The 27,775-nt window shown below is 38.7% G+C and overlaps 1 protein-coding gene across 1 annotated transcript; it reads right to left on the minus strand.

Annotated features, from left to right (window-relative positions):
* Positions 1 to 450: 450 nt before the first annotated feature.
* On the minus strand, positions 451 to 27,283 carry gopc (golgi-associated PDZ and coiled-coil motif containing). Its single transcript, XM_060850756.1, has 8 exons — positions 26,880 to 27,283; positions 14,447 to 14,611; positions 10,724 to 10,899; positions 9,514 to 9,679; positions 8,267 to 8,362; positions 5,661 to 5,825; positions 4,114 to 4,294; positions 451 to 3,020 (listed from the first exon to the last, which is right to left on the minus strand). The coding sequence occupies exons 1-8, from the start codon at positions 27,123 to 27,125 to the stop codon at positions 2,902 to 2,904; spliced, it is 1,314 nt and encodes a 437-aa protein (XP_060706739.1). The 5' UTR covers positions 27,126 to 27,283; the 3' UTR covers positions 451 to 2,901.
* Between the last annotated feature and the right edge of the window lie 492 nt (positions 27,284 to 27,775).

Below are 27,775 nucleotides of genomic sequence, written 5' to 3' on the forward strand. Positions count from 1 at the left end.
GAATATTTAGCATGACCAGTGTTACATTTAAATTTGCTCCAAGTTCTACAGTTTTGTTTTCTTCTTCAAAACATTGAATTGATACTATAAAGAAAATTTTTTAAAAAGTAAATGGTTTCCAGACGATTAAATAAATGAATCAGAGGCTAAAAAAAGTGTTTAAAAATAGAAACATTGGAAATGAAAATATTCCCATATGCCATCCATTTTGCACTTGTGTAATTGGATGCTTCCTGTACAAATTCACATTTGCAGTTAACTTTCAGCCTCTAATCCTCCCACATCCCTCGCTTCCCAGCATAGTATGAAAGATTTAATTCATTTTTAAAATCTTAAGAAAATCACTTTTTCCCATTTAGTCTATTTTTGGTTTTCTGTAATTATACCTGGATGTAAAACTATAAAAATTATATTCTCATCCAAATTAAGACTTCCCAATTCAAAAGGAAATGAATATAAGCCATAAATATATTGGAGTGTTAAACTAATGTAAACAATACATTAAACACTTTATAACAAGTGAATATGAAATAAATTACACAGAGCTTTTCCATTTTCTCCACTGTTTCACTAACAAAGCCAGAATTTTATGCTGAGGCAAGAAGCAAAGATCACTCAATGAATGAAATTCACTGCCAGTATTACTGGTGTTAAAGAATATTAAAATGAGTTGTTATGTAAAAGAATATTCCAGTACAGTCTGTAATGAGACAATGAGATGAGACATTTTCCAGCTCAGTAAGAATGCCACTACCACGTGTGTTATCATGAACATTGCAAAATCAGAAGTATAAGATCTTGGTACATCAAAGGGTCCTATGCATTCCATTTGGCCACTTGTAACAGGAAATGAAATTGCAAGAAACAAAAATCTACATTGCCACAGATGCACAACAAATTTATTAAATCTCAAATTACGTGCACCTATCCAATGGTGACTCATTGTCATCAATTGACAAAAGACAGCAAGCTTAGAAATGGTATTGCTATTTCTGTTGAGGCTTCAGAAGCAGTGGAGAATGAATTTGGTATTTAAAAGTCAAATCATCATGGAAAATAAGTGGATGATATAATATGGAAGAAATTTCAAGCTGCTTCAGCAAGCAACTAAACCCAAATGTCAGTGTGTAATAGCAGTCAACAGTCACCTACAGTACAATTTTAAAGTAATGAAAGGGGTTGGGTAGGGACATAAAAATAAGCATAAACTGTAACTTTATAAATAGTTAAAAATCCAACAAAGATGTATGTACAATAGAGTTGCTTATACAAGAATGGTGAGGAAATCACTGCTGAGAATGAACTTACACTATAAAAGTGAAGTATATTTTCATTATAATATATAAATAGAAAGAGTGTGAACTCTAGTGTGTAAATATAGATAAAATGGGAGAAGCAGGAACTTTTTGGGGGAGTTTTTTGTTCAGAAAGTAAGTTATTTTCATCTAACAAAAAATAATATGACTGAAATGCAAAGCTTGTTGCACCCCCACCCCCTGCGCCACCACCTCTCTCCTCTCAAATGCTGCCTGACCAAAACATTTAATGCATTTTCTGATTTTATTTTAGGTTTCCAACAACTACTATATTGTGGTTTTAAAAACAATTTTTTCCACCTAAATAGCTACCTGTTATAGTACTGTGAGCTTTCCCCAGCCTAAATTCTTGTTATTAAGTATCCTTAAGCATGTCTGCACACATGGGAAATTGTTTTGAATTTCAATGGAATATGGACTTCATTCTGCACCTGCACTACTTGAAAACCAAATTCATAGGTCATATTAACTAATTGCAAGAGATCAATGAATAGAGGCTGGTTCATACAACATTCATCTCTTCCAAGGATGCAATGCACCTGAAGAAATGACCCTATATCAAATATGTCGAGGTCACCTTAACTTTACTCGATGTTCTATTTTATGTCCTTAAAAAGGCTAACCTGATCATTATAAATAGTGCATTTCAATTCTGGATTGAAGATACATAAGAATTGAGTACTTACAATAAAGTAACTGTCAAGGTATCATTAAATAATTCTTCTTGCTGAATTAAGGAATGTCCTTCAAGAAATTAGTCTTTCAATGAGATTCAGTTATACAACCTAATAATCTATATCTCACTGACTCATTATTTCTGTATCGTAAAGTTTAAACACAAGATATCACACTTTTTCTATTTGTAGATATTAACTATTTGTTAACAGTGAATTTCTATCTACATTAATACCAACATTTAGTACAATGCAACTACATTCTTTATGGAAAAGGCCAAGGGTGAGGACAGTTCTACTGTACCTTTAGGAAAACCAATTAACAGTTCTGCATATATTTCAAGAAAAAAAATATAGATTTTCCAATTAATCACATATGAAAAACAAGGAGCAAATGCAATATCAAATTTTCCCCAAAGGCCTACGGTTTAATTTATAAGCAACATCACTGAATAGATTGATAGAACATAACTATAACAGGATGAAAGTGCTTTTTTTTGTGCAAATATTGTGCACAAAAGAACCCCCAAGGAGAAAGTGCAACTGGCAGTTTGAAATACCCCAAAAGACACCAACTAGTAAGTTAGCACCTAGTACATGCCAAATCTCCTACTAATTTCAAAACTTAAGTTACCTGTAACATCAGAACATACAGACCCAACAATTTACTTGTGTTTGTTAATTAACACAACATCAAATTATTTTCATACATGCAGAACCATTAATAATGCAACTCTATGGTGTACAATATTTGGAACTCCTTAGGCACATAAGATAATCATGGTGATCCCTTATAGACATTATTTTCAAATATAGGTATACACAGTTGATCACGTTCACACAATGTTCCTTCGGTATTGCCAGTCAAGTGCAGAAATATCACTTTAATGTTCAAGTAACATAGGGACAATTTAAGATGAGCTTTCTGCACACTCTTTCTGTTTCGGTGTTGCATCTTCTGAAGCAGTTTCACTGCTTGTTCCTGCATCCCCATTTAAGATGGCATCTAGAACTGGTTTCTGTTCTGTTACTATTAAAAAAAAAGTCAGTGTTAATATCTTATGCGAAAATGCATGAAACTGGTAAAGACATTTTAGAATTTATATTAGGTGACATTTTTCACTCTGCAAAAAAAAATGTAATTATGTTATATAAATTATAAAACAAATTTTCAGGAATACTGAAGTGGTTAAGTTGGCACACTGACTACCTGCGAGCATCTGGCAACAATCAAAAATACAGAGCTGCCCTGTCACATGGGAAATATGCAGTCATTTAGCAGAAAGAAACAAAAACGAATTTCCAAAACAGAACCTCTAGTGAGAAAGAAGAAATAATATTCACCCAACAATTTGGCTGTTAATGCCAGCATTAAATTCAGTTCACAGATCAAAAAAACTTGATCTTTGTTGAAGTACATACCAGCTGCATAATAAATGCCCATAATGGCCTCAGTGCACCAGAATACAAAAGGAGAAAAATCAACCAGAATTTTTAAAAAGGGGGTAAAATATAGCTTGATTGTTGATAGATACAATAACTCTGCTGGCACACAAGTCTGGCTTCACTTGAGGATTATCCAATTTGGCAAGGTACTGAAATGTAGCAAGTTCCAGAACAACCAGATTATAATTTCTATTCAATCCCAAAGAGTGGTCATCAGCATTAACTCAGTGATAGAACTCTTGTCCCTGAACCAGAAAGTCATGGATTTGGGTTCAAGTTCTAATTCAGATCTGGAGCATACAATTCAGTTTAAAACTTGTGATGGTACACCAAGAAGTCAGCTAGCTTTCAGACAGAAATGGCACTATTTGAAACAAAGCAAGGCATTCTCTCAGTCCCTTCGCCAAAATACATTCCTTAACCAATATGACTCAAACAGATCAACTGGTTATTATCACAATGTTGTTTATGGGTCCTTGCTGAACACAAATTGGTGTCACATTTCCCTACATAACAACCAATGCTGTGTAATAAGTGTTGTAAATTGTTTGAAGAGTCTTTAGGCTGTGAAAAATTCTGTGCAAATGTGCAGGCTCATTCTCTCTGTAGTATTTAAAATGATTTTAAAACACCTTAAGATGTTTAGTCACTCAAGGTGAACATTTTGAAATGTCTACCTGCTAGGGGTTTGGCGTCACCACTGCCATCATTTCTGCCAACAGCTGCATTTCTGCTTTCTTCCAGCTCATCAAGATATAAGCGATATCGGTGCCCAGTCTCATCTTCGTAATCCACATTTTCATCATCAGAGTCTATCTCTGGAGCAACATACACCACTTCAAACTCAATCTCTCCTCTCTTTAAAACAAAAAGTTGTTTTTGTTTTAGTCCTGAATTAAGTAATTCTACAATTTAAAAAAAAAATTACGGGCATTGCTGGAAATCTAAAATAAAAACACAAAACATTGAAAAAATTCAGCCAGTCAAATAGAATTAATAGTCAGGAAGGTAGCAATTACATTTCCGGTCTTTGACTCATGTCAAAACTCCCACATGATACTTCAGAAAATGCTGAGACATAAATTTAAATGTCTTCCTATGACAAATAAAACTTCAAAGTGAATAAAAGTGTGAAGTAGTACAGTTGGTTGAAGAATAAAGTGACCTACTACTTAGAAAATATGTTTAAATGAGGTAAATGAACTTTGAGATCTGGCAGTACAAATACTTAACTCATTGAAAGTAACATTATAATTCACTTTTTGGGAAAAAAAATCACAGGTTCACTTCTAATGGAACAGCAATGAAGGGCAGCTAGGTTATGCTGAACTTGAATTATACTTTTTAAAACATTTATTCATGGGATGCAGGTGTTGCTGGCTGAGCCAGCATATTTTTTACTGAATGACAATTCTGTATCAAACCTTGATTGGACCAAAAAGGGGCCTGTGAATAGTTATAAAAAGAGGCATGGAAGGGAGATGTAAAACAATTCACTAGAGTTTTGGAATTGTAAGGAAACATTCCACAAGCTGAGATCATTTTTCATTAGAAAAGTTATGGTATGACCTAATACAGGTTTTTAATATTATGAAAGGGTTTGACAGCATGGACATATAGCTAATGCATTTCCACTGCAGTTGAAAATCAGTGACAGGGATCATAAAGTAGATATTACTAAAATAAACTGGGAAATTCAGAAGAAACTATTTCAAACATTGCTTAGAATATGGAACTGCCAGGGAAAAATGAACAGCTGAGGTGAATAGCACAAAGGTGCATTCAAGGGAAACCTTGATAAGCAGACAAGGGATGAAGGAATAGAAGGATATGTTGACCTTAAACAAGGTGATCTGTATGGAGCAGCAACATTAACAGATGTATTGGGTTGAATTGCATGTTTTTGTGCTGTTAGTAATTTGAAATGTTTCATTTATGCTTTCAGAAAACACTTAAATATTCCACAGTTGAACACTGAAAAAAGGTTATTGTAACCTTCTGTTGCTAATAAAGCAGAATTATTAAATTATATGAAAAAAGCAGAGCATTCTTAGATTTGCAAGACAGTATAAATGGACTATAAAAGTTCCTCATTTGAGTTCTTAAATATATCTTTTTGGCAAGATAAGTGCCAGTCAAAATGCAGGAAATACATGGTGGCAAATGTCCAGCAAGAAAACATTAAAATTACACATGTAACTTAAGAGGAGGTCAGTTTAATTACCTGCTGAGAGAGAATTGTAACAGCTTCTTTGTGTTTGGCATCTCTCAAATCGATTCCATTAACAGCTAATATGGCATCTCCAACATGCAGGCCATCGCATCGCTCAGCAGGTTGACCTGGATGGATTTCTGATATTAGAATTGGAACTCCATGCTCCTTGCCACCCTGTTTTGTATTTAAAACACATTTAGTTAACATCTAAATAATGCAGTTTTATTTTCGTATTAATCCCGTAAAATTATCCCATTACATGTATGCTACAAAATGTTACAACAGCTCCCAACAGAGTAGTAGCATTCAAATAAGCTAAACTCTAAAATCTACTGTAGTGTTTTTATTGATTTACAAGTTTAATGTAACTTCGCTTATTAAATTTTTTTTTGTAAAATCTGACATTGTGACTCGATGTTGTTATGGGAACCTTCTTAACATGCATATAAAAATATCAATGCATGCCCAATATTAGGAAATATAATATAGATCAGAAGGAATACTACACTTGTAAAAAAATCTCACTCTCACATTTGAACTACATTTTGCACTTTTGACTGAAGATGGGATTATAGACTGCATGTTAATATTCTCAGGCAGCATTAAAGCTCCTTTACGGAGGTGCAATTTCCTCTAGACAAGTATTTGTAAATTTGTCATTATGGTCTTTGGCTCCCAGTCACACCCTGTTGCCATTGCCCAAGATTTAAATAATCTCCCAAATTGCTACCTTAAAACTAGACTAGGAGTTGCAAACATCAGGCGTCCTATTTAAACTCGAGCTGAGATTCATTTATCATTCTGGATCAGTGGTGCTGGAAGAGCACAGCAGTTCAGGCAGCATCCAACGAGCAACGAAATTGACGTTTCAGGCAAAAGCCCTTCATCAGGCTTTATTCTTGATGAAGGGCTTTTGCCCGAAACGTCGATTTCGCTGCTCGTTGGATGCTGCCTGAACTGCTGTGCTCTTCCAGCACCACTGATCCAGAATCTGGTTTCCAGCATCTGCAGTCATTGTTTTTACCTCATTCATTTATCATTGCCAACATTTAAGCTCAGAATTTTCCTTGCCTTTGTTCCCAAATTTATGCTGTTGCCAAGTCCCTGTTTTGTCACTCCAAGATTCAATTTCTTGAATACCTTGAGGTGACCTCCTTTTCCTTTCAAACTACTTAGCTAGATTGCATGATTTGGAGGTTTCGGTGTTGGACTGGGGTGTACAAAGTTAAAAATTACACAACACCAGGTTATAGTCCAACAGGTTTAATTGGAAGCACTGGGTGGTTGTGCCTGATGAAGGAGCTGCACTCCAAAAGCTAGTGCTTCCAACTAAACCTGTTGGACTATAACCTAGTGTTGTGTGATTTATAACTATCTCGATGTTGCAAACCACAACTTGCTTGTTTTCTCCTTCACTGCCCAACAATTTCATCCTCTGCAAATTTCAACTTATCATAAACAAGGATGAATAAATCCACTTGGGTAAGTCCCTCATGTATTCACCTACTCTACCTCATCAGTATTTCCAGCTGCATATCTGCATGCACCACCCATTCTCCAAACATTGAGTCCAAGAAAATGAGAAATTAATCATTACCTGTTTATTTAGCTACAATAAAATTCTGGGTTCCATGTCAAAACTCCTTCAATTCATCACCAGCCTACTTCCAAAAACTTAATTTCAACCTTCTTCTTCAAACTTAACTTTGCCTTTTCACTATAGTCTCTGATGGTGCTTTTTATTTAGTGTACACTTTACAAATTGCTGAGATTTTGTTCTCTATTCTTGTATTTAATGGATGTATATTCTTGTTATATTAGCTGGGGAATCACTACATCAGTTGTTTCAATACAACCTTTTGCAACTTTATTTCATAACTAGACAATATCAGTTATTAGCTTGAATGAGATGAAAAGTCAGATTACATTCACAAATTCAATCATGAATCATTCATTTTAATATACATTACAACAGGAGGCTCTAATCTGTTTAACTTTGTATGCCTCATGGAACATTATAAAACTCAATGTTTAAGTAAATATTGTCATTGATTTGCTTATACCTCAAATCAATAGGCAACAGACATGGTATCCATCAATCAACAAAGCAACAAGTACAAAATAGTCATTTACAAACTTGCTGCATTAGAGATTTCAAAAAATCAAATCAGAGAGCCCACAGGAAACCAAGTAGCCTACTTTCTGTGACACAGAACCTAGAGTTTCTTGAGCTCATTTGTCCCATTGCAGTGAGACTTTGTACTAGAGGTGGTTAATTGACATCTCCTACATTACTTATCACACAATCAATACAGACCCACAATGTAAAACACTTGACACACAAAAAAAGAGTAAATCTTGAGACACTAGGTGCTACTGCTCATAGAGCTACAGTATATTGCAAGATTGAAGATAAGTGGTATATCATTTTCAGATCATAGAAATCAATGAAAAATTTGTCCTTTACAAGATCTACCATTTAAGCCTCCTAAATAGAGACAAAATTGAAGCTCTTGCATCTGGTCTTCAGCATCCCTTGGTTCTGTCCAAACTGATGTTTTCCTGTTCTAGATAGTTGTGTAAATCTCAGTATGTAGATATGAAAGCAGACTTACTGTAATTGATATGCCAAGACCTTCATGATCTTCTTTTACTAACAGGATTTTCCGAATTGGCCCAACACCTTGGGACTTCCTTATAACATTTGGATCCTATTTTAGGAAGAAAAGAATGGTGAGTAATTCCAACAAATGAAAATAATGACAAACTTAACGAGCCCAAATAAGTATAAATTGGAGAAAATAAAATTACATGATTTGCTGAAGCACTGAAAACAAAGCCCTAATGAAACCTAATCTTGGGACCCAACGATAAATTAAAACTCTAATCAATATTCTGCTCAATTATTAAGAGATAAGACAAAACATGTTATACTTTCAGGATTTTTATTATTCAAAAATTCCAGCATTGGGAGAACTGTGTACAGAGATGATGCATTTCATGATAATGCCTGGTACCATTCCAAAAAATCCTTTCTGCTCTCTCTTGAAGGCCTTGATATCTATCTTAAAATGTGGTGCTCAGAATTGAATACAAAGGTGTTTTCGTGTAAATTATTTTTAAATTTTCATGTCAATATTTGAGGGGAAGGGATTCCTCAGAGATGAGAATTTGTAGACGACCATGGCCAACTTGCAAAACTGACCAATCACCAATACTTTATCAAATGCCTACTGGAAATATATTTATGCCACATTAACTACATCATCCATAAGAATTCTTTTGCTACTTCATTGAAAAACACAAAATGTTTAGTGTACATAATTCATTTTCCTTAATTTTGTTAATTTTCTCCCCAGTTTATTGTTTCTAAAAGCTTTCCCACCACCAGGTTAAGCTAACTGATAAACAGTTGCTGGGCTTATCCTTACACACCTATTCAAAAAAACGTGTAACATTTAGAATTCTCCTGTTATCTGGTATCAATTCTGTATCCAAGAAGGATTTGAAGGTTACAGGCAGTGCCTTTTCTACTCTGACACTGACTTCCTTCTGTATCCGTGGATGCAGCTGATCAAGTGCTGGTGACAAGTCAACTTTAAGTATATCCAGACAATCTAATACTTTCTTTCAACCAAAGTTTAGCCCATCGAATGGCTCTATGACTGAGACTTTCTCAGCATCTTCCTTGGTTAAAAAAGTAGTTGTAAAATAGTCATTTAGCATCACGTGCTCTGGCTCCATACACAAAATCTCAAACTGCAGAACTCCAGGGAATTTTCAGCCTTTGGAAGGTTTTTAAATTTACATGCAAGTAAATATCATCTTTTATTGAAAAAGTGAAAACTTAAATTTTACATACGTGCCCAGGTGGCATGGGCAGAGGTCGTTTTGGGTCATTGCGCCCTCGGCATGCCCTAATAACAGTTTTATGTCTGTGAAGATGTATTTCTGCTTCCAACTGGTTCCAGAGTTTGTCATGAGCAGGTCCTTTCATGTCTCGACCCAACAGCTGGATTTGTTGCACTCTGCACAAAGTATTAAATATTAGAAAGATTGATGTTTCTGAAATGTGTCAACAAAAACAAAATAGAGGCTGCTTACTTGCTTGCTAAACCAATGTGTGACCCAGCTGAAGTTCCTGTTCACCTAAATGGGAACATCAATGTGACAGGAAATAAAAATAAAAGGTACAGAGTATGTACAGTGGACATCTAAGGGAGAGAAACAGGCAAGTACCTCGGGTGCAACCATTTCGCCTTTAGAAACTGAATATTGTCTTAGGCAACATTTTCAGCACAATGAGTTTATCTAAATTTCATGGATTGTTGTGGTTACAGAGGGTGAATAATTTCCAGGGAAAATTAAGGATATCAAATGAATGCTGGCCTTAGGGTGTTTCTCCTTGTAAGACAGGCTAGGGCTAGAAGGCATAATCTCAGAAGAAAAAGGTTTTTCTCTCAGTGGATAGTGAATTTGTAGAATTCTATACTAGAGCTGTAGAATCTGGGTCATTAAGCATATTAAAAGCTGTGATAGATTTTTAATTAGTAAGGGAATCAAGGGTTAAGGGGAAAAAGGCAAGAAAGTGGAGCTGAGGACTAACAGATCACCCATGATCCTACTGACTAACAGAGCAGACTAGATGGGCTGGAATGCCTGCTTCTGCTCCTGTTTTAGCGTGTTACATTTCTCTTACCCAGAATTCATGGTGAAGTCTGCATAAAATCTACCACATGAATTAAAAGGTGTTTTATATAGAATATGCTAATTGAGATAATCTGAAACTCTATATAAGATAAAGATTATGCTCATCAAATGCACCACTGTAAAGTGTATGAATTCCAATTTCCTTCGACTCAGGTTGTGACAACTTAATTTTGTTTTAACACCTTAAAATGCTACCTTATCGGTGCATCACTATTGCAAATGGTAAAGAAAGGTGATTTTATTTATTGGCGTCATAAGTTATCACAACTGAGATATTAAAGGAAGATAAATAATTTATGTCTGCAAAAGTCTGGTTTGCTTTCTGTTAGATACAATAACATACATTATGAGTGACTCCTCACCTGCCTGCCAGCTCTTTATCAAGGTACTTAGCAGCCAGCCTTGCACCATATACCTCAGCTTGCAGAACTGCTATATGGCGACGCAAGGCTTCATTCTCTTTTCTCAGCAGTTTCACATCAGCTTCTAGCTTTGCTTCCTTCACTTTTTCTTTTTTATTGGATTCTAGTTCTTTCTCCTTTCCAGAAAAATAGACACACTGGTTACCAATACATGTAATTTCCCTCATTAGTATATATATTGCCCTTTGAAGTTGCAAGCATTGCCAAGATTGTGTTGTCTTCACACTTAATATCAAAGTCAAATCCTAAAGGATGAGAACAACTTTGGCTCAAATGCAATAAGACAGTCCAACATAGTGTTCTAATAAACTACTCAAATGACAAGAAAAATATTTCATGAGATTGCAATACTTTAGGTAAAGTAGGAAATAATAAATGTTTAGCTATCTTAATTTTTAATCTTCAACTGTATAGAAACTGAAAAAATATTATATGAATTAATAGCAGAGATGTGGGAAGTGGGAAAATACATACGTTTAACATCATTAATTATCTTAAGCATCAAATCTACTGGCTGTTATGGCTCGTAAGATGAAGAATATTCACTGCACTTAGAATAATTTATAAAGACTAGTTTTATTCTGATGAATGACAAACTAATAAGTAGTTTCTAGCAGATCTATTATACCTGGGTTAAAAGCCTTCTGAGAAATGTATGAAACTATGGTTTTACTAAAATACTCAAAATTAAAAATCTTCAACTAACTGAAGTTAGCAGAAATGGTCAATTTACATAGCTTCAGTAAATCATTCTTAAAATATGTTTTAAATTATCATTGTTGCTCACAGCAGTAAAAATAGTCAAAGTTTTACATTTATGAAAGGACACATTAAGTATTGTACGCTGTGCCAACCATTAATCCAGCACTCCAGTTCAAAAATTATCCTGCATGACTTATAATGAAAGGGTAAGATCGATGGAAGGCAGTGACAGTTGCCAGTGAATCCACAGAAAAGTAGTCACAATTGTGCACTCACTTACCAGCTCATCCACTGAAAGGACAGACTTAGGGCAGGAAAGAAAATAGTATCAGGAAGATAGCAGACATTTTAATACATTTTAAATAGTTAAAACTCATTCACAGGAAAACAAAAGGGAGTAATCAGTGAATTTTGTCTAATATCAAAGCAGAGATTACATTTCAATATTAACACAAACTTACAAACTAGAAGGTGGTCATTCGTACCTTGAGCCTGCTCCATCATCTAACAAGACTATGGCCTCCGCTTTCCCCTATAAATTTTCACTCGTCAGTCAATAATCTAACTAGGCTTTATCTAACTTTATAGGTTCCACTACGCTCTGGGATAAGAAGAATTCCACAGGCTAACAATCCTCCCCTATCCTCAATGAAAGATCCCTTATTTTAAAAACTATGTAGCCTAGTTCTACTGTCTCCCAAAAGAGAACACATTTTCAATACCTGTCTTGTAAAGACCCTCGGCTCTTAAGATTGCCTTTCATTCTTTGGAAGTCCAATGTATGCACGCATAACCTGTAGAAACTTTGCTTATAAAGCAATTACTTCATCCCTGGCAGTCAAGAGAACCTCATCTGCTCTGCTTCTAATACAATTGTATTTTATTTTAAAATAGGTGATGCAAACCGTACACAATGTGTGAGACGTGATCTCATCCATACTCTTACATTCCACATCCTTTGCAATAAATAACAATATCCCATTTGCTTTCCTAATCACTTGCTGTACCTCCATACATTGTGATTCCTGTACCAAGACAGTCAAATCTCTTTGTCCCTCAGAGTTCGGCAGTGGTTCAAGAAGGCAACTCACCTTCTTGAAGGCAACTAGGGATGGACAATAAAGTGATGCCCACATCCCATGAATTAATTTTAGTAATCCTCTCTCCATTTAATTAATATGGTGCTTTTGTAGTCTATGTACCAAGGGGAAAGGTTCCCAATTTCTTACATTATGCAAACCTCCCAAAGTTTTGCCAATTCTCTGAATCCATCTACTTTTCACAACTTGCTCTTCTTTGTGTCATCAAGTTTAGCAACTGGTGATGTGGCAGTGCCCTACCTCAGAGCCAGAAGGCCTAAGTTCAAGTCCCACCAGCTCCTACCTACCTATCATAACATGACTGAAAAGACTATTTAAATATATTTCCAGAATTTCATGCAAGTCATCAAAGGCTGTATGATTAAGCTGTGTGATTACATTAGTGAATAAAGCAACACTTCCAATAAAACATCTAAAATAAACCCTGCTTATGGCAACATAAAGTGAAGAAAGATAACCATTTACATGGGCCACTGCTTAGAGAAAACCTGAAAGACTACAAAGTCGCAGTCCACCTCCAGTTTGCCACCATACAACAACTTAAATATTATTGACTTGTGTTTGAAGCCTCAGAAAACCCAGCTGATGAATTAGGACTGTTTCTTGGAAAAACCAAATGTATTTACAGTACAACTTTGGCATGGAGAGGAAGGAGTGTTTCTCCTCAGTCTACCAAGTCTACCTACCCCAGCTTACCATCAGAACAAGCTGAAGATCACCCATCCATTCCTATACCTCCGCCCAGGATTGGGGATCAGAACCTCCTCAACCGATTAGTGACCATCCACTAAGTCCAGATTCCAACCCACACTCTGATGAATGCAACTGCAATCTCATGGTCTATTCCTGAAGCTAAGGTCTCTTCATCTACATTCTCTGCTTAGAGAAACAAGCCTGCCAATCAGGCTAGATTGCAGGAAAGAAACCTGCCTGAAATTAAAAGATGCACAATGTGGAGTTAAAACCCTGCAATATGTGAACAACTTAGATTCCAGAAGAAAGCTGCTACTCATCCCATTTACTCCCATCACAAAATTCTCCTCTATCAATAACAAGGTCACTGACAGTGTTTCCAGAGAAAGCCTGTACAATATCTAGTATATCCATTTGACTGCATCTTAAAAGGTCAGTAGGAGTGGACTCCAATTTTATTACATTAATGTTAATGGATGGAAAATCACAGCAAATTTTAAGCGGTTGCATCTGATTTCAGAATCATCCTTCAGGACTCTCAGCTGAGAACTGTTTTAAGAAGAAGATTGAGCAGATTAGTGTTTCAGTCCACATTGGAGTTATTTATCCAGCATAAAACAGCTTTGTGAAGTTGCAAGGTTTTAGTGAGTAATATACAACATGACATAAGACTAAACTGTGCCAATGAAAAAGTGTCTCGGGTTTACTGATTGAGTTGTCCCAAATTAGCTGATCTCAGAAGGCAGCAGTAGAGAATAGTAACTGACCTCAATGTATCTAAGCTACCTGGAAATGCAGTCTAGAGTGGGAGGTACAGCAACAAAAGTTTCATTTTTGATTATCATTCATCAGTCTCTCGCTGAATATATGCATGCTCCAGTTTCCATGAGAGCTTAGAGATGTCATTACTTTCTATGGTTAAAAATTTGATCAGAATAAAATATCACAAAATGAAATAAACCATGAAAAACCCAGCCTACAGAAGTAGTAAATGTCTCTGGGGAAGCAGACTTTTTTGCTAGTCTTTTGAATATTGAACTGTGGCTTGATAGGCTCAAGGAAAATTGATCTGAAAATATAAACCCTTGAAACAATTCATCCTAAATAAGGCTGAACAAAACAATTTTCATTGTTTGAGAACTAAAGTAGCTTTGTTGCTAGGACATACTAGTTTAGCCTTGATTGAACTGGAGTCAACATTCTGCCCAGTCTTAGCATGCAGCTGCAGTTGGACAGCATGAAGCTGGAGAAGTTGATCATGTACTTCTTTCTCTAGCACAGCCTTCTCAGCTTGGGTGTCGATTAGCTCCGATTTCAAATCCAGTAACTGAGCCTACAGGGGAAAATGAAAAGCAGATGGTTAACAGCTGAAAACATTGTACAAAATGAAAATGTGATCATTACAAATCTCAAAGATTTTATTTTATTTGTTTGCAATGAATATCTACAGAATATATATATGAGGTTCTATCTGGTTCCCACATCAATTATATAAAACTACATATATCTAAGTCTTGCCTTCAGAAGTAAACTTTCCATAGTCTATCAGGAATTCAACCAATTCAAACAAAGCAAACTTTTCAGAAAAAAAACACATTATACTCAATTTGCTCATGTTGCAGTTCAGCAGCAATAAGATACTCAATATATGAAGTTCACCTCATGGTTTAGTTTAATTGAATGTCGATGTGTAGTTTACAGCATTATTTTATCATTGAATCAAAGATTTTTTAAAAAAAATTAATGTTCTAAAACAGTGGTTCTCATTTGGTGCGTCATAGCAATCAAAAGGTGAGAAGTATGCTATGAAAAGTTCTCGAGAAGCAGCATTGCCCTAACTGAAGGTCAAGGCTGTATGTGCGCTTCCAAACTGCTCTGGAGTCTCAGTGCCGATTATTGAAGGCAGTACTTGCTGACACCAGCCACCACTATTTACGGTGTATGTGCAAGTCTCCAGAGCCCTGTATATGTAGACTTCCCCACACCACACATGAGGTGTGAGAAAAGTGGGTGTGCTGGGGAATGATTTGTCTTATTGGAATGTGTCTTGGTACGGAAAAAGTTGGGAATCACTTCTAAGCTCTAGGCAATTTCATCACAACAGCATTAAGCATACAAAAAAACCATGAGAAGAAAGTACATGCCCCAAAATATTTTCCTTATAGCTTAAAACAGTAACTGGAAAAAAGTAATTTCTCCCACGAGCAGTACCACACTATATGATAGCTGAAAATGTGTTGCTGGAAAAGCGCAGCAGGTCAGGCAGCATCCAAGGAAAAGGAAATTCGACATCTCGGGCATAAGCCCTTCATCAGGAATGAGGAAAGTGTGTCCAGCAGGCTAAGATAAAAGGTAGGGAGGAGGGACTTGGGGGAGGGGCGATGGAGATGTGATTGGTGGAAGGAGGTCAAGGTGAAGGTGATAGGCTGGAGTGGGGTGGGGGCGGAGAGGTCAGGAAGAAGATTGCAGGTTAGGAAGGCGGTGCTGAGTTCGAGGGATTTGACTGAGACAAGGTGGGGGGAGGGGAAATGAGGAAACTGGAGAAATCAGAGTTCATCCCTTGTGGTTGGAGGGTTCCCAGGCGGAAGATGAGGCGCTCTTCCTCCAACTGTCGTGTTGTTATGGTCTGGTGATGGAAGAGTCCAAGGACCTGCATGGCCTTGGTGGAGTGGGAGGGGGAGGTAAAGTGTTGATGATAAAGTAGAACATGTAACACACCCATGTTTGACATTCTGGGAGCTTGCCAAACAAGTCACCACCATACCTGATTCTCAGCATTAACTGTACTACCACATCCTGCAGATGCTCACAAGTTGTATTAGCAATTTAACCCTTGTGCCAATGTGTATATGTGAACATGTTTCTTGACATGACGTAATCATTAATTTTTAAACTCTTCTTCCACCTATTTCCAGCATGATGATTTACTACACTACATGTATTGACTTTCAGCTTGGTATTAAATGTATAAAGGCTGCGACAAACCCTAATACTGCCATCAAAAGATTAAATACTTAACACAGAGGCTGAAGAAACATCAATAAACATCTTAAACAATAACATTAACTGAAAAAGAGGAAGCATGAAATCTTCTTTTGTCTCAAAACACTTATCAATTTACTCACAAAGATGCAATGCTCTCTGCCTCAACAATTCCTTGTGGCAAAGTATTCCATGCTCCAGCAACTTCGTGAACAAAGATTTCTCAACCATTGCTCAATTAGATTTAAATCAATCACATCATTGGTGCACTAACCAAAGGAAACAGGTCTATAAATTTATCCATACAACTAGATGAGAAACCACTTTGACTACAATCAGATAGCCAAGTGTGGAATTAAACTAGGGCAGGACCACGAAGATTTTCAAAATAGAAGAGGATTTTGAGGAGGATGGCCTGCTCAATTGTGTCAAACGCTACAAGGGTAACGTACTGCACACATCGAGGCTCTGTCTTCGATTGGGATGCTTCCAATGCTCTGCAGAGGCAGAAACTGGACTCAAATTATTTGAACATTTTATGGAAAAACCAGAGGAAACATCTAACATGGAGTCCTTAAAAATAAACTGATATTTTTTTGATGGAAAAATCAATCTTGGATGGTGTGCAGATGTCTTATATATAACAAAAAAAAGCATAATTGATCATCTTGTGTATTTCCCCAAAATATAGGTGGCCAACAAATTATTTTTAAAATTTATTTTCCAGGCATTGATAATATTGACAAAGCCTCCTTCTTGGAGTCTAATGTTTTTTACCTTAAAATCAGTTCTGAAAGGTGATCATCTCTGTCAGGGTCAGTTTTTGAGAATATTTGTATCTCAGGTTTATGATATGTACATTAGATCGCTGAGCTAGAAGGAAGGTTTGTTTTCAGACATTTCGTCACCATACTAGGTAACATCATCAGGGAGTGTCCCTGGTGAAGCACTGGTGGTATGTCCAGTCTCTCTATTTATAGGTGTTGGTTTCTTAAAGGTGGATGATGTCATTTCCGGTTCTCTTTTTCAAGGGAAGGTAGGTTGGTTATAAGTCAATCCTAAGGACTTCTGGTTAGAATGCCATGCCTCAAAGACACGCACGAGAATTCTTAGGAGGCATGGCATTCTAACCAGACCTCCATCAATAAACACATTGATTTAGATCCCATCTACCTTCCCTTGAAAAAGAGAACCAGAAATGACATCACCCACCTTTAAGAAACCAAGACTTACCACCAGTACTTAACCGGAGACTCTCACTGATAATGTTCCCTAGTATAGTGACAAAACATCTGAAAACAAACCTTCTAGCTTAGTGAGCTAACTTACATACAGACCACTATGTATTTCCAATTCCCAATTAACACAAGAAAGGTGATGGAGAAACACCTCTTTGGCTGACACAGTGGCTCGGTGGTTAGCACTGCTACATCACAGCACCAAAGTTCGATTCCAGCTCGGGCGACTATCTGTGTAGAGTTTGCACATTCTCCCTGTGTCTGCGTGGGTTTCCTCCGGGTGCTCCGGTTTCCTCCCACAGTCCAAAAAATGTGCAGGTCAGGTGAATTGGCCATGCTAAGTTGCCCATAGTGTTAGGTGCATTAGTCAGAGGAAAATGGGTCTGGATGGGTTACTCTTCAGAGGGTCAGTGTGGACTGGTTGGGCCGAAGGGCCTGTTTCAACACTATAGGGATTCTAAGCTAATCTTTATACTGTGCTTTCGCCAGTGTTGTACATGTACACCATATGCTGTTAAAGTAGGAATCCCAGAATTTTGATCCTACAATAATGAAAGAACAACAATACATTTCCAAGTCAGGACAATTACTTGGAGGACAGCTTGCAGACGGCGATGTTGTGATCTCCTCGCTCCCTTTTATTTCACAGATGATAGAGGTCACAGGTTTGGTGGTGCTATTTAAGAAGCCTTAGTAATGTACTGCAATACATCTATACTGCAATAGCCATGATGCACAGTGGTGGAGGGGTGAATATTTAAGCTTGAAGAAGGGACCACAAATTAAGCAATCTGCTTTGTGGTGCCTGGTGTACGTAGATGGTGTTGTGTAGGAGAATAGTTCTGAAGGGTTAATGTTCTGTCACACTGTCTCAATCTACTCTAATGTCACACAGTCTGCTACTGAAGAAAAAGAGTCCTACTCACTTCGAAGGGAGTAGAGAGACCTCCCTGAAGATTAATAATTACGCTTCAAACACAGGGTGCATTTATTAATATCAATCAATTAACTTCCTTGCTACTTCAGAACAGTGTCTGCTGTCTAGAAGCTCTGTCTATCACTAAAGCACTCAATAGGCTCAAGACAAAATGAAGACAAAAGGTAAGTTGGTGACAACCATTACCCTAGATTGATGATCATCTCAAAAGACAAAGAGAAAAGATACATGGGATCACCACCAACAGCAAGATTTACACAAAACCACTCACCACCCAAGCTTTGAAACATATCACTAATTTTTCAGTGTCATGGGGTCAAAGGCCTGGAAGTACCTTCCTAAATGTATTTCTACCGACAACAAACAGACTGCAGCCGTTCAAAAAGGGAACTCACCACTACCTTCCCAAGTGTAACTTCAGATGGGCAATAACTGCTGGCCCAGACAGTAATGCCCAAATCCCATGAGTGAAAAAATTAAAACATATGGTTGGGCCAGTTAATTTCCTAGTTAATAGTGGCTGCAGGATCTATGAAGGATTAAGCAATGGTAATCCCACTGAATGTCAAAACGACATAGTTACACTCTCCTTATTATCATTATTTTGGTCATTATTTTGTATTTGTGTAAGAAAGGTGTAGCTTGCCCCTTATCAGCCCAACCCTGCAGGTTGTTCCAAATCTGCTGCATGGAAGTCTGAGGAATTGTGAATGAAATTGAAAATTGCATAATTATTACCAACCATCTCTACTATTTATCTTAAGGCAGACAGAAGATTTTTGATTGAGTTCATGAAGATGGCTGGGCTTGGGACACTACCCTGAGAAATGCCTTGCATGATGTCTTGGTGATTAGATGGTTATCTTCCAATTAGCATTGCATCCTGAACTGACAATAAATCAATGGACTCAAAGTGTTCACTCCATTTTTCTTTCCACAATACAGAAACAGGACTGAGAGGCCAATGTACAGGTTTTATGAGAAAATGTTTTTAAAAAATGTAGGATAAGCCTGTCACTGGCTAAGCAGCATTTATTGTCCATTCCTAAATGTCCAGTGGACAGTCAATAGTCACCTACATTGCTATGGGTCTGGAGTCACATGTAGGCTAGACTAGATAAGAAAGGCAGTTTCCTTCCCTAAAGGATATTAGTGAACCACATGGGGTTTTCTGACAATCAACAATGGTTTCACGATCATCATTAGACTCTTAATTCCAGATTTTTTTTTAAATTCAAAATTCCACCATCTGTCATGGTGGGTTACAAACCCAGGACCCTAGAACTTTATCTGGTTCTCTGGATCAACAGTCCAGCGATAATACCTCCATTACCTCCCCTCTAAGACAGGGAGTGAAAGAGACATATCCATACAGAGAAAGAGACACACACAGTGAGACACACACACAATGTTGACAAAGAGAGAGATTGTGGATTATGAAGAAGTATTAAATCTGAAACCGTACACTTGAGAATGTTGATTATCTAATGCTTAGAAAGTAGTATGCCAATTAGTTTACTAACATTTTTGGTTATCTGTCAAATACCACTGCAATGACTCTTTTAAGACACAACATAAACAAAATACCTTCTACTTAGGAATGCAGAATCAGATACTTCGTTTCTAATTATTAAGTGCAATGTGAGAAATAGACACTTGTTGATGTGATTGGCAATAGACATACATCATTTTACATTTTCCACATTTGTTAGTAAAATTGAAAGACTGGAGACAGACTATATAACTATTGTTTCAATCTTTGTGCTTACTTTCTTGACTTTTGCGTGGCAGTTGAGGTTCATTTAGTAGATATATACACATGGTGCCTGTATTGTAAAAGATATCTTACACGGACAAAAACTACTGTATGTGGCTTAAACAGTGTCGTTGTCATAACACCTCACAACAGTAGGAGATTGCTCCAGTAATCTCATTGGTTTTGCGACTTAGCTCTGGGTAAGAGTATGGTGGAGTCATTTTCAATTTAAACCTTCCAAAGGGAACTATACAATTCTCTCAAGTGAAAAAAAAATGGAGGCTATGGGTGAAGGACAGGATAATGGAGCTAGGTGAATTGTTCTTCCAAAGGGCCACCCCAAACATAATGGGCTGATCGGCCTTGTCTTTGTCATAACTATTCCATGACTCCTCATTTAGAAATAAAGCCACACTTAAAATATGGCAAACATGCCTGATGGAAGTAACTTTACAAAGCAGAGGCAATTGTAGCTATGCTTTGAGAAGACTGCATTGCACCACTATTACAAAGAGCCAAAGCGAGGTGACAATCAGTTAGGCATGAATTTCAAGCAGAGAAAATACAATCTTAATCAGTTACTACACAGAATATGGCTGAGGATGTCAGTTTGGATTTTGAAGGAAAGGCATGTAGAAGATTTGCCTTAGATTAGATTAGATTACTTACAGTGTGGAAACAGGCCTTTCGGCCCAACAATTCCACACCGACCCTCCAGAGAGTAACCCACCCAGACCCATTCCCCAACATTTACCCCTTCACCTAATACTGCGGGCAATTTAGCACAGCCAATTCACCTAACCTGCACATCTTTAGACTGTTGGAGGAAATGTCATTAGAAGACTAAATTTGTGTGGTTCGCATATGGCTTTGTGGCAGAAAGTAGAATTAGCTTAGAAAGCTGCGGTAAGGCTATTAGATATCTACTAGCAACCTTTACAAGTGGCAGAGGCATCCACACAGTTGTAAAAAAGGCGGAAAGTCACATAGCCAAAAGCCAATGGAAGGATCTCCACAGAATCATAGAAGAATCGCTTTACTAACAAGAATTAAAGCAAAACAGAGAGGATTATGGGATATTTTTGGAGTAATCCCAGAAGCCTTCAAAAGCTGTAATGTTAATTTCATAGTGCTTATTTTGTTTAGCTCTTTTTGAGGCATGAAAACATGAAATCTTGTGCTGTGGTTCTATTGATTAATTTCAGGGTATTCTGATTTCCGTCCTAAATGCTAGTGGTCCTGAACATGATTGCAACATTTGCAAATCAGCTCAGTTTGGATAGCATTACAGATTACAGGCCTGTAGCCTCACAGGCCTCACAGGCCAGATTACAGGCCTCACAGCGCCTGTAGACCCGGGTTCAATTCCCGACTCAGGTGACTGACTGTGTGGAGTTTGCACGTTCTCCCCGTGTCTGCGTGGGTTTCCTCCGGGTGCTCCGGTTTCCTCCCACAGTCACAAAGATGTGCGGGTCAGGTGAATTGGCCATGCTAAATTGCCCATAGTGTTAGGTAAGGGGTAAATGTAGGGGTATGGGTGGGTTGCGCTTCGGCGGGTCGGTGTGGACTTGTTGGGCCGAAGGGCCTGTTTCCACACTGTAAGTCTAATCTAATTACACATACAGGTGCAAGCTATCATGGCATTATTTTCTTGGTGCAAGTACAGGTCTACAGAATAGTAGATTTAATCTTTTTTCAACTACTTATACCTCTCTGTGACAATCTACCTGCTGCAGTCATTACCAAATTATCATTTAAGCATTTCAGTCTGACAATAAATGTGAACAGAACGATAACAGGAAGTTAAACAAAAATATATTATGATTGATCTCAAGTTCAATGTCAGAGGAATGTCAATTTAACAAATATAAAGTTGTGCAAGAAAGCAGCACAGATCAAAGGATGGTCCTCCATATTCTTTAAACAGACAGGAGGGTTCCCTCCTAGTTGGGAACACTTCAGTGGTCCAGGACATTCAGCCTTGGACCTTCGGGTGACCATCCTCCAAAGTGGACTTTGGGACAGGCAGCAGAGAAAAGTGGCCGAGCAGAGGCTGATAGCTAAGTTCGGTACCCATAGGGAGGGCCTCAACCAGGACCTTGGGTTCATGTCACATTATAGGTGATCACCATTGCACTACACACACTCTCATATATACACGGACACAGGTACACACAGACGCGCACACAGACACCCACACACACCCATACGGACACACATGCTCCCACACTCACACATGCACCCCCTCACAGACTTAAGACACTCTGCACTCACTACACACACATACATACACTTTCTCACACTCACAACCCCCATCCCAGACAGACACACTCACACAGACAGACAAAGACCCACATGCACACATATATTTTGTGGGGTGAATTTGTACTTGCAGAGTTACATTGTACTTTGCTCAAAACTGCATGCATTCACGTAGAACTCTGAGCTCAAAAACTGCATGAATTTATGTAAAACTCTGTTATCTCACTTTTTAGATTAAAATCAATCTAAACATCATGGCATAGACAGAGAACACAGGGGGCCAACACCTTCAACAAATTGTCTAGCTATCACCATTGTTAACAGCTAACCCGACAATGCAACTTTAAAAAAAAGGTTTTGTGATTTATCCATGAAAGAAGTGAAACTATCACTGTATTCTAACAGATGAAAGGCTTAACAGAATCAATTTCTCAATGTATAATTTCAGTTACATCACACTGTAAATTTTTGCTATAAATTCTGTGCTCGATAAACCCTCCATTATCACCTGATGGAGCGTCACTCCGAAAGTTAGTGCGCTTCCAATTAGCCTGTTGAACTATAACCTGGTGTTGTGTGATTTTTTTAACTTTGTACACATTCTTAAAAGGTAGACTGGCCAGCTTTACAGGTTCCACTGGCTGTTAAAATAATATTTACCACATTTCCTGCTTATATCCATTTTGGTAAACTGACAGCAATTTTAGTGAACTCTCAGTTTCCACATCTTCAAAACAATTATATTTATTTTCTTACCACATTTCTCTTCCTGACAACACAAAGTTTCCGGCAGCATGTTTACATCATCATGAGGCATCTAAAGTGGCCATGCTTGATCATCAACCTCTCTGTTACTGAAGGTTATTTAATCCTTCCTCATCCAACGGGCGGCACGGTGGCACAGTGGTTAGCACTGCTGCCTCACAGCGCCTGTAGACCCGGGTTCAATTCCCGACTCAGGCGACTGACTGTGTGGAGTTTGCACGTTCTCCCCGTGTCTGCGTGGGTTTCCTCCGGGTGCTCCGGTTTCCTCCCACAGTCACAAAGATGTGCGGGCCAGGTGAATTGGCCAAGCTAAATTGCCCGTAGTGTTAGGTAAGGGGTAAATGTAGGGGTATGGGTGGGTTGCGCTTCGGCGGGTCGGTGTGGACTTGTTGGGCCGAAGGGCCTGTTTCCACACTGTAAGTCTAATCTAAAAAAAACATTCATTTCTAATACAACTTGCAGGTAAAATTCACACCTATGCAACGGAGGGCCAGGTAAGAATAGAAATTCAACTCAGGTCTGGAATCACATCTGCAACTTTCTTAGTTATTGCATGACTCACTAGAAAAGCATGTTTCATTAGAAGTGAAGCATACCTCACCACAGGAAATTCCAAACCTATTTAATATGTTTGATCAAAGCTCCCTGCTAGAATAGAGTTTTGTTTTCCTTTTTGTTTCACATTGAGGGGAAAGAAAAGTATGTAGTTTTCAGGTCATAGAGACGTACAGCACCTGGCCCATATCCCTCCAAACCCTTCCTATTGATATACCCAGCCTGATGCCTTTTAAATGTTGCAATTATACTAGCCTCACCACTTCCTCTGGCAGTTCATTTCATACACGTACCACCCTCCGTGAAAAAGTTGCCCCTTAGGTCTCTTTTATATTTTTCCCCTCTCACACTAAACCTATGCCCTCCAGTTTTGGACTCCCCCACCCCAGGAAAGAGACTTTGTCTATTTATCCTATACATACCCCTCATGATTTTACAATACTCTATAAGCTCACCCCTTAGCCTCTGATGCTCCAGGGAAAACAGTCCCAGTCTATTCAACCTCTCCCTATAGTTCAAATCCTCCAACCCTGGCAACATCCTTGTAAATCTTTTCTGAACTCTTTCAAGTTTCACAACATCCTTCCAAAAGGAAGGAGACAAGAACTGCATGCAATATTCCAAAAGTGGCTGAACCAATGTCCTGTACAGCCACAACATGACCTCCCAACTCCTGTACTGAAACGCCTTCTTCACTATCCTATCTACCTGCGACTCCACTTTCAAGGAGCTCTGAACTGCACTCCAAGGTCTCTTTGTTCAGCAACATTCCCTAGGACCTTACCATTAAGTGTATAAGTCTTGTTAAGATTTGCTTTCCCAAAATGCAGCACCTCGCATTTATCTAAATTAAACTCCATCTGCCACTTCTCAGCCCATTGGCCCATCTGATCAAGATCCCATTGTAATCCGAGGTAATCATCTTCACTGTCCACTACACACCTCCAATTTTGGTGTCATCTGCAAACTTATTAACTATACCTCTTATACTCACATCCAAATCATTTATATACATATGGTGAAAACTAGTGGACCCAGCATCAATCATTGCAGCACTCCACTGGTCACAGGCCTCCTGTCTGAAAAAAAACTCTCTACCACCACCCTCTATCTTCTACCTTTGATGGAGAACCATCAGGAATGAAAGGCTCCTGCCTGAAAAGTCAATTTTCTGCTCCTCAGACGCTGTCTGACATCCTGTGCTTTTCCAGCACCACTCTAATTGTGACTCTAACCTTCTTCACCATCCCCTACAACGCCAATTTTGGTATCACCTGTAAATTTACTAACCATATTTCCAATGTTCACATTGAAATCATTTATATAAATGATGAAAAGCAGTGGACCCAACACTGATTCTTGTGGCACAATGCTGGTCACAGGCCTCCAGTCTGAAAAGCAACCCTCCACCATCACTCAATGGTTCCTACCTTTGAGCCAGTTCTGTATCCAAATGGCTAGCCCTCCCTGTAATGCATGTCATCGATCATTTCTAATCACTCTGCCATGAGGCACCTTGTCAAATGCCTTACTGAAGTCAATTTTGATCAAGTCCACTTCTCTGCCCTCATCAATCCTCTTCATTACTTCTTCAAATGTAAACACCAATCAGTTCAGACATGTTATGAATTTCCTTTAGAGTAGGTGAGATATGAACCCAGGCTTCCTGGCTCAGAGATAGGGACACTACCACAACAGCTCTTATGTTACTCTTTCAAAGACCTCCAATAAACATGATTTTTGTTTTTAAACATCTATCAGAAACTTTTCCTAATTGGTTTTACATAATAACATTAACACATTGTCACCCTCAGAAAGGGGTTGATCTAACCAGGTACCTCTACTGAGATCGTAGCATGAATGTTTTTACCATCAGTAAAAGATTGATCCCATGGCGGTGGGTGTTGAAATACGATCATTAATATACTGATCATCAGTATATCAAATATGTACTATACATAGGCTGTTTCAATGATTTGGGCAGAATTTTTTGTTGAGATACTGACATTAAGGCATTGATCCTCCATAAAATCTCTATAGTTGGGCCAAATGGCCTGTTTCCACACAAGTCCACATCAAACTTCCAAAGGACATTACGCACAGATCCATCCCCCTCCCACTACCCTGTGTTTCCAGTAGCTAACACATCTAATTTATGCTTCCCTGGACATAACAGTACAATTTAGCATGGCCAATTCACCAAACTCGCATATCTTTGGACTGTGGGAGGAAAACCATGCAGACATGGGGAGAATGTGCAAACTCTGCATAGACAGTTGCCTGAGAATGGAATTGAAACTAGGGCCTGGTTGTGTTAGCAGCAGTGCTAACCACTGAGCCACTGTGCCTATCCAGTGCCAACGACCATCAGTAAGAACAGAATTCAACTTGTGGTCTCTAGTGAGATATTAACATATGGACCCTCAGTAAGTGGCATGATCCAGTTTGGAGAGAGGTTTTTTCTTAATTCATTCACTAAATGCAGACATCTCTGGCTAGGCCAGTTTTTATAGCCTATCCCTGACGGTCCCGAGGGCTGTTAAGTGTCAACCACAATTCTGTGGGTCTGAAGTCACATGTAGGCCAGACCAGGTAAGAATAGCAGTTTCCTTCCATATTAGTGAACCAGATGAATTTTTTTCAACGACTGACAATGATTTCATGCTCATCTTAAGACCTTTAATTCCAGGTATTGTGTTTCGGCCTGTTGCAATATTCACAATAATATATTGACCTTTAGTAAAAAAAATTGACCTAATGTGAGAGGTTTTCTGAAATCTTCACACCAATTTATGGACCCTCAGTAAGGGTCTGATCCAATGAAAAACCTCTGTATATGTGGGCACCAAGGAAGATTCTGGACAATGGAAGGGGGCCTTTATTGACATATCAACATAATTACATTGATCCTCAGGGGCTGACCTAATGGAAGAGACTATATTGAGGTACAGTATTAACATGAATGTACGTCCCTCAGTAAGGGGCTGATCTAGTGTGGTGGATGGGATGTCTGCTGAGATATTCGCAGTAATCTGTAGATCCTCAGGAAGGGAGAAGGGGTGGGGGATTCTCTAGTCCCACCGTCACATTAAACCACTGGCCTCACCTCCAGTTTATGGTTGATCTGGAAGACGGTCTGCGCCTTGTGACAAAGCTGTGCGAAGCAGGAGCTAAGCGCCGTCATTTTCTGGCGGCCCTCGTAGGTAATCTCGGACTGGTCGGGGTCGATCTCCCCCAGGAGCAGGTCCACATCCACGAAGGCCTTGTCAAACTCCTTCTCCAGCACCTCCAGCCAGCGGAACATGGAGGGGCCGGTTACCGCTGCCGGCGCAGCCCCGGCTGAGGAGGCCATAGCCGATGGAGTGGGACGGGAGAGAAAGGGGCAGGTGACGGTTGGTGACTGAGACCCCGTAGCCTGAGCCCTGCCCCGGAGTTTCCTCTCGCCTCCTCCCAGGAGCCGGCACCACCTCCGGTTCTGGTTGTCAAGGAACCGACTCTCGATTGCTCGCGCCTGCCACAACAGTAGAAGGCCGAATGAGTGGCGCGTGGAACCGTCGTTCGAGCCGTCACCATGGAGAAAGGGGCGGGGCAAGAACATGCGTTAGAAACATCGCCCACGCGCTGTGGCTCGACCGACGGTCACACTGCAGCGACAACAACATTAACTTGCATTTATATAGCACCTCTCCGCAATAACAGTATTTACATGGTTCCTCGCTGCAACAACCGTAACTTGCATTTATATAGCGCCTCCATCATGAACAATGTCTTCTTGGAGGTACAACACAAAATAGCCCTTTGAACCAAAACTTTACAATGGACCAAAAACGGCATGGATGCTGAAGATCTGAATTGAAAGGAGAGATTACTGAAGAAAGTCAGAAGGGCTGACAGCATCCACGGAGGGATAACCCTATTGTTGGGTTTCTCCAGGAATTTCCTGTTTTTGAACCAAAACATTGGAGGTCAGACATAGATTCTAAGGAGTATTGCGAAGAAGAA

This window comes from Hemiscyllium ocellatum, chromosome 3 (assembly GCF_020745735.1).
Source record: "Hemiscyllium ocellatum isolate sHemOce1 chromosome 3, sHemOce1.pat.X.cur, whole genome shotgun sequence".
NCBI lineage: Eukaryota > Metazoa > Chordata > Chondrichthyes > Orectolobiformes > Hemiscylliidae > Hemiscyllium > Hemiscyllium ocellatum.

Bases quoted from the DNA above. Each gene is read 5' to 3' on its own strand.
- gopc (XM_060850756.1), bottom strand. From the start codon at position 27,125: ATGGCCTCCTCAGCCGGGGCTGCGCCGGCAGCGGTAACCGGCCCCTCC. The intron at 14,612-26,879 runs GTGAGGCCAGTG...TTTCCCCTGTAG, and splicing joins AGATCAACCATAAACTGGAG to GCTCAGTTACTGGATTTGAA. The intron at 4,295-5,660 runs GTAATTAAACTG...TTTGTTTTAAAG, and splicing joins TTACAATTCTCTCTCAGCAG to AGAGGAGAGATTGAGTTTGA.